At 59.7% G+C, this 7,562-nt stretch overlaps 1 protein-coding gene across 10 annotated transcripts in view; it reads left to right on the top strand.

The window, feature by feature from the left end:
* Positions 1-2,017: 2,017 nt before the first annotated feature.
* Positions 2,018-7,562, top strand: part of PCBP2 (poly(rC) binding protein 2) — a 14,247-nt gene continuing 8,702 nt past the window's right edge. For 2 of the 10 annotated variants that reach the window (XM_010565085.1, XM_010565079.1), the window contains exons 1-7: positions 2,030-2,388; positions 2,828-2,851; positions 2,948-2,980; positions 3,354-3,470; positions 4,948-5,079; positions 5,694-5,822; positions 6,348-6,422. In XM_010565085.1, the coding sequence (XP_010563387.1) occupies positions 2,320-2,388; positions 2,828-2,851; positions 2,948-2,980; positions 3,354-3,470; positions 4,948-5,079; positions 5,694-5,822; positions 6,348-6,422 (579 nt within the window). In that variant the 5' untranslated portion in view covers positions 2,030-2,319. Of the gene's footprint in view, positions 2,389-2,827; positions 2,852-2,947; positions 2,981-3,353; positions 3,471-4,947; positions 5,080-5,693; positions 5,823-6,347; positions 6,423-7,562 lie in introns of all 10 variants that reach the window. The other 8 variants (XM_010565083.1, XM_010565076.1, XM_010565084.1 and 5 more) reach the window with 8 other exon arrangements.

Raw genomic sequence — 7,562 nt, 5'->3', positions numbered from 1 at the left:
TTTTTTTGTTTTGTTGTTTTTAGTTTTTTTGTGTGTGTGGTTTTTTTTTTTTTTAACGGCTGGGCCCGTTTTTGCCGCCATTCCGAATTGTTTTCCCCCCCCGCCCCGACCCGGTTCGCGGCAGCGCCTCCGCCAGTTTGGGGACGGGGGGACGGACGGGGACGACAGGACGGGACACGGGCCCAGCTCGGAGTTGGGGGTTTCCCCCTCCACCCCTCGGGAACTGCCCGGTTTGGAGCCGTGATCCCTGGCCGGGGGTCTTCCCCCCGCCCCCCCTCCCGGGTGCTGGGGTGTTTTCAGAGCCCTGGAGCCGGTCCCCCCCCTCCCCCAACCCGGTTTGGGGTCCTGAGCTGCGCTTCCGGGACTTGGCCGGTTTTCCCTTCCTCTGGGGTTCGGGTCCAGTTTAGAGGCGCAGTCCCGGTACTGGGGATCCCCCCCTTTTGTGGACGGCGCCCGGTCCAGAAGTTCAATCCCAGGCCTGGGCGTCGGTCCGTGGCCCACCCCCCCCTTTCATTCCCTTTCCCGGGCCAACAGGCCAGGTTCGGAGCTGGGATTTCCAGCCCCGGACTTGTTTTTCACTACCACCTCCCCCCCCACTGCAGGGATGAGCCGGTTTTGAAGCCATGTTTCCCCCCACCTCAGGGACAGGCTGGTTTTGGAGCTAAATCCCTGCCCCAGCAACCAGCTCCCCCCCCACCAGTGGTCCCAGTTTGGGGCTGGGGTCCTGAGTGCGGAGGCCCCCGGGGTTTGATCCCGGTGCAGGCAGCGGGCAGGGACCGGGCCTCCCACGTGCACTGTGGGGGCAGGCAGGGCTGGCGGATGGAGGTAAGGAGAAGTTTGGGGGAAGTTTTCCTGTGGAAGAGCCTCGCTGTGAGCCTGGATCGGAGCGACGGCTGCTCGCCAGCCTTGGCCTGCCCCGCACAGCTTCGCTTCTCCCTTTGCGTAACCCCCCGGCAGGTTTGGTCGGCTCCTTTTGTCTCCATCGGGCCGTGAGGCGGCCCTGTAACCAACCCAAGCTCGTTTGACTGGCAGAACCGCTGCCAGGAAAGCAAATTAATGCTAACGAAGGCGAACTGGGACGCTGAACTGGTGGGAGGAGAAGTGGGTTCAGAGCCGGAGAGACGGCGGCGGATGCCAGCGAGGCTCCTGCCACCTCCGGTGAACCGGGAAACTTGTAAACAACCAACTCGTGGGCTCAGGTCTAGACTCTCCTCCTCGCTCTGCCGCTACTGGGCTCGGATCCTGAGGCCTTCTTTCCAAACTAGGCAAACGGGTGCCTTTTTGGATCCGACAGGATGTCAGGCTGAGTTTCATGGAGGCCGTAACTCCTCGCTACAGAAGAAAAACCCCCTTCCATGCCAGCGGCTTCCCCTTGAAAGAGCATTAACCCGGAGTGCAGCAGCGCTGCCTGCTTGGCATGGTCCCCTGCCAGATTAATCCCCCTGCCCTCGCCCTGGCTTCTTCTTTCCCTGGGCTTGGTTAAACTTTGATGGGGTGGTGACCAGCTGGACTGATAAGAACAAGAGCTGAAATTTAGTTTAATTTATTTATTTTTAAAGTTAAACGGCTGACTAGCCGAGCTGGTGGCTGATTGTGGTGTTTTGCAGCTGCTGTCAACTTGGGCCGCAGGTTGTTTGAAACCTGATCATGGGCTCGTGTGGCCTTATCTGGTTTGAGTAAATCAACTTGGAAACCGGTCTGAAAGGCCTCCACACGCAGGCTCAGGGTGCAGAGAAGTTGCTATATTTTATTTTCTCAACAGCCCAGCTCCCCAAGCGGGTTAAACCGAAGGGAAGCGGGGCGGTCGCTCTCTGTCTGGCGCGTGTGTGTCTACACGCAGCTGCGGAGGAAAGCTTGTAATCTAGATTAAGGTGTGGGGCTCGCAAGTAGAGGCAGGTTCCCCGGAGCTGTAGGCGAAGCCTCTGTGAGGAGCGGGGCTGGAAGCAGGCAGGGGACGAGCAAGACCCTCGCAGCCCAGGCTGTTGCTTGATGCAGGTGGGATTGCTCCAGTTCAGCCCATCTGCCCTGGAAAATGCCTGGCAGGAGAAGCAGCCTGTTGCTTGGGGAGCTGAGCTGCCATGGATTGGCTCTCCTAGTCACTGCTTGGAGAGGAGCGCGGCCTTAAAACTGCCAGGGGGATATTCAAGGGGAGAAGAAAGCACAGGGGGGCTTGAATCCCCCTGGGATGGGTCTGAAACCGGCCAGGGAGGGTTGGCACAGCACCTCAAATGCAACCCCTCTCTTGTTCGTAGCTCCACTCACCCAGTGACCAAAGATCTGAGCACTGACGCAGCCTGACTCAACTCAACGCAGCTCAAGATGGACACCGGTGTCATTGAAGGTGGTTTAAATGTCACACTCACCATCCGACTACTTATGCACGGAAAGGTATGTGTCCACGGGACGTGGTCCGTACTGAAGCCCCCTCGCCCGATGCAGGGCTGGCCCTTCCGGCAGCCCGGATGGAGGCTGGGCACTTCCCTGGCAGTAAATTGTGTCGGTTGGACCTCTCGGAGCTGCCTCGTTACTGCAGCCATTAGGCAGTGGTGTTAGGAATGTGCTCCTTGGCACCCAGCCGGCTCCTGGATATCTCATGACGAGTGAGGCAGTGCTTTAAAAGCACAGTGCATCAATAAAAATAACAGCTCAGGAACGGGGGAAAAAGTGACCTGATGGAGAGCTCAGCTGGGAGCAAAGTGCCAGTATGTCTGGGGGGGTGATCCCAGGAACTTTTTTTGGCTGTAAAAGGGGGTTGTTTGAGCTTGGGACTCCCAGAGAGTTGGTTTTTTTAAGCACTGACTAATTGCCCCTTTTGTTTCCATCCCAGGAGGTGGGAAGCATCATTGGGAAGGTAAGTGAGCAACAAACCCCTTTGCCCTGCCTCCTCCTTCCCCCCCCACTGCCCTGCACAGCCATGCTAATGCCTCTCCCTTCTCTCCCCCCACAGAAAGGGGAGTCCGTGAAGAAGATGCGCGAGGAGGTGAGTCGGGGGACCGGGAGGGTCAGGGGGAGCAGGGAGGGGGGTAGGATTCGGTGTGGCTGTGGAGGCGTGGGGCCTTAAAAGGAATTTGCAGGCAGTGCGGTGCCAGCGGCACCGGCAGCAGATGGGAGCCGTCGGGCGCGAGGCATGCTGGGAGGTGTAGGCAGGGCTGGGGCAGGAAGCCGAGGAGGCTAAGATGGCTGCCCGGAGCTGAGCTGAAGGAGAGAGAGAGGATTCATAACCAGTGGGGGATCCCGGGGGACCCTGGCTGCTCCATGCAGAACTGAGCCGGGAGTGTGAACCTACTGCTGCTTTTGGGAGGGTCTGAGTGGGGGGCTGGGAGCCCTGATGTCTGCTCATTTTCCTCCTGCAGAGTGGTGCTCGCATTAACATCTCAGAAGGGAACTGCCCCGAACGGATTATCACCCTTGCTGGACCTACCAATGCCATCTTCAAAGCTTTTGCAATGATCATTGACAAACTGGAAGAGGTGCGTGTGTGGCCTCGACCCCCTCCCCTGCCTGCAGCGAGCAGGCAGCGGGCTGCTGCCCTGCCTGCAGTCATCCTTTACCCCTGTCCCCAGATAAATTTACCCTGGGATCTACCCCAGAGCATGGAGGGGGGTCCAGAGCATGAGGAAGAGCTCTTCCCTGGGGATGAGCAGCAGGATGGGCTTGTTCCGCATGGACTGATGGCATTTTCCCTGTGGGGCCTGATCTTTGCCCAGCTACGAGCAGGGTCAAGGTCCAGGTAGTGACACTTCCCGTGCGCGCTCAGCCGTCCTTAAGCGTCTGCTCACTGAGCGCCAGAGCACCGCAGGGACTTTCCTGGGCCGAAAACGCTCCATGGCCACTGGTTAAACAGCTTAAAACAGAGCAGGGCTTTGAAACTCCCCTGGCTTTGCTTGTCTTGCTGGGTGGTCGTGCTGCTTCCCTTTTGGCACGCCTTGGTGGGTAGCGGGGACTCGGCTCTATCTCCAGCCCCCTGACGAGGGGACCTGGGGGTGCGGCTGTGCAGTGTTGAAGGAGGAGCTGCATCGTGCCCCTGGTCCCGTTGAATCGGTGGCATCCAACGGGGATGTTGATCCTAGATAACCCAGATCTTGGCTGTGGGCATTAGGGCCTGCTCAGGGCTGTGTTGTCGAGGAGCTTTCCATCCTGCTCCACATTGTTTGGAAGGTGTGAGCGCTGCGTGCCTGATGTGGGGCAGAGCTCCATGACCCTCACCTCGCCTGTGGGGGTAAAAAGCCTGTTGCCTGTTGGATTTGGGACCCTTCCCTGGGAGGAGACAGCCCAGTCCTGGCAGATCTGTCCCCAAGGCCCCTCTGCGCTCGCTACTGAGCCCAGAGCTGTTTCTGCTGTACCCCAAGAGCTGGAGTCCTCCAAGGTCTCCCTGTCTGAGCGTGGCTCCTGGCTGCCAGTGCTCCGAGCGCTGGGCTTGGGAGTTAAAGCTTTTATTTTAGTAGGTCAGTTGAGCGCCGTGGCCTTGTACCTCCCCTCCCCCTGCCAGCACATGACTGCTGTAATCAGCGCTGGGCTTGTTTTCCCCAGAGCTGCTCCTGCCCTGATCTGCCATTACAACAGGACGCTCCATGTTGAACTGGGAGCTGTGGGCACACTGAGCTCCCAACCACTTATCCCCCTCCCGTATCATTGGTTCCCATTCAGCTGTGGTGTGACCCAGCCAGCGTTTCTGTGCTGCACTGGTGGGGGTTAAACCCCATTATCATTGAGACAACAGAGTTTGGCTGCTTCCTCCTTTGTCAAAATGTGGCTGTGTTGTTTCTGGGCTGCTAACGAAGTTGTGGGAAATAGGACTGGGAGAGCCCTGGGGTCACCTTGGCCCGGCCTGCCTGTGCCAGCGTCATCCTCCCTGTCCCTCTGCCGGGTGTGTCACCTCCCTGCGTGCTATTCCGGCGAGGGCACCGTGCCGGGCTGACCCCTGTGAGTAACTCGTCTTCCTCGCAGGACATCAGCAGCTCCATGACCAACAGTACAGCTGCCAGCCGGCCCCCGGTCACCCTCCGGCTCGTGGTACCTGCCAGCCAGTGCGGTTCCCTCATTGGAAAAGGAGGCTGCAAGATCAAAGAGATAAGAGAGGTGCGTGTTGGCCAGCCTGAGGGGGGGATGCACAGGGCCTGGGTGCTCCCAGGGGCAAGTCCTTGTGTCAGCCCCCCACCCCGGGTGGTAGTGCATAGTAGAGATGTGGCATCACTTGGCTTTTTCAGAGCTTCTTGTATTTTTAGTGCTTGTGAAACTGAAACTTGGGGCAGACCCTCCCCTTCCCAGCACTGTCCCTGCAGCAGGATGCCTGGGTTCTTGCTCCCCCCTTCCCTTGGCTCTTGATTTCCTGTCCCCCCCCCAGCCTTTTCCCAGTTACTGGAGGGTGGGAATGCGCTGCCAGGCCTGCACCACCCTCGGTAATGCCATTTAGTACCGGGTGCTGCTCATGGATTAACTCTGTTGAGCTCTGCTGGCTGCGGAGACTGGCTTGACTTGGGTTACAGGGAAAGGCTGCAGCCCAGGTCCTCCTCTCCTGCCCCGGGCTCCCAATGGCCGAATTATTTCCAGCTAGGATTAAAGGACTTTATTTTGGGGGCAAGAAGGGGGGGGGGGGCAGTTTTGGCTATGTATAACCCAGCCACGGGGTTTGTTGCTGAGGTCACAGCCCTCCCTGGGGTCTGACCGCCTATTTTTAACCGTAAACTTTGCAGAGCACAGGGGCACAGGTCCAGGTGGCAGGAGACATGCTGCCCAACTCGACCGAGCGAGCCATCACCATCGCTGGGATCCCACAGTCCATCATCGAGTGCGTCAAACAGATCTGCGTCGTCATGCTTGAGGTAGGGCCTCCCCCTGGCCCCACGGGCCTGTTTTTTCCCCCGGGGAGGCACGTGCAGCCCAGGGATCCCTGTTGCCCTTGGCAAGCCGCATCCCTCCTTGCGAGTGGAAACTGCTGAGGACAGAAAAACGGCTGCTTGGGGGATAAAGGGATAGCTGGGGATTACAGCCTCATCCAGGTGAGGCTTGGAGCTGCTTAAAACAGGGGTCGAGTCAGGCCTCCATAGAGCTGCTCACCGGCTAACGGTGTCGCCCATGGCTCCCTGGTGATCAGTCGTGCTGCCCAGCACGGTGGCACTGAGCAGCGGTGTCCTGCTGTCCCAAGTTTACCTCGCACACTGCTCTGCTCCTCGGGTGTCTTCCCTCAGCCCCATGCCCAGGATAGGGAAGAAATAGGATTGCTCTGTGTCCTCCCAAATGGCCGATTTTAAACCTGAAGCAGAGTGTTGGTGTCTGGGGTGCAGGGAAGGGATTGTCAGTGCCAGCAGTGCTTAGTGTCTAACCTCTTCTCTCTGCCTGTCACTCAGTCTCCCCCGAAGGGTGTCACCATCCCGTACCGACCCAAGCCATCCAGCTCTCCCGTCATCTTTGCAGGCGGTCAGGTAAGGCCTCTCCTCTGCTCTCGGGGTGCGGGATGGGGAGGGGAAGGGGGTGTCTTACTGAGCTGCCACGCTGCCAGTGCACATCAGCTGCTCTGCGTGCCTGTCACCCACGCCGCTTCCTCTGGCGGAGAGGGGCTCTGCTTGGCCTTGGCCTCCCAGAGCCTGCTCTGAGCCTAGCTTGCTGAGGGATGGAAGAGGGCAAAGGTGGGATGGGGGGGGAGGGAGGGGATTGCAAAAGGACTGATGTGGGGAGGAGGGCGTGCTGGCAAACAGTCCTGGAGTTAACCAGCCAAAAAAAAAACCATCCCAGTGTGGTGGCGGTGGTGGGGGATTTGAATCAGGCCGAGACTCCAGCTGCCAAATCCAGGCTCTGCCCCTCTGCCTGGGGCTGGCTCTGAGGACTTGGGGCAACCTGTTGTGGGTGACCGGCCCAGAGGGTTGGGGGGGTTCTCTGCTCTTTGGGGCTGGTGCTAGGGGTGCAGAGGCTTAGCCTGTGCTGTGGGTAAGGTGAGGGTGCAGAAGGGCTTCATCTTGCACGAGGGGAGGGTGTCAGATAGGAGTAGCCATCAGGTGATGTGGGATTTAGTCCCTCCTGTGCTGAGCTGATCCAGGGGAGTTGCTTGCCCCCTGCTGCCGAGCCAGGTTACAGGTGACAGGGCTCCCTTGGGATCCTGTCTGCTGTAAAGCCCTGAATCCCCCCCGGCCCTGTTTGGGGTAGGGGGGTGCTGGCTGCGTGTCTCGCCCGTGGCCCCATCCAGGCCACTGGGCAAGGCAGGAGGCTCAGGCCCAGGTGGGGGTCACAGGCTCCCCATCCTGCGGTTCACAGGGCTGCTGTAACGCTCGGAGAAAATGCGGCGACTCGTGCAAACGCATCCGCTGCCTTCCTGCTGTCAGGAAGACCCCTCTGGGGTGGGCTCCGGCAGGGCCTGGAGCCCCTAGCCGGCCCGGGGACCCGCGCAGGCAGGGTCTGGTGTTGTTGATGGAGGTCTCCGTAGGCAGGGAAGGGGGTAGCTGCCGCCGGCCTCCCTGAGAGCCAGGCCTGACTCTGCTCTTCCTCCCCCACCCCTGCCAGGCTGGCACGCCATGCTTGTTTTGGGGATGGACCTGCTGCCGTCCCCTTCCTCGCCTTGGCCCCCCCCC

The sequence above is a fragment of the Haliaeetus leucocephalus genome, unplaced genomic scaffold (assembly GCF_000737465.1).
Source record: "Haliaeetus leucocephalus isolate CR32 unplaced genomic scaffold, Haliaeetus_leucocephalus-4.0 Scaffold186, whole genome shotgun sequence".
Taxonomy (NCBI): Eukaryota; Metazoa; Chordata; class Aves; order Accipitriformes; family Accipitridae; genus Haliaeetus; species Haliaeetus leucocephalus.
The sequence above is the reverse complement of the archived record's forward strand: the minus strand, read 5'-3'. Positions and strand labels throughout refer to the sequence as shown.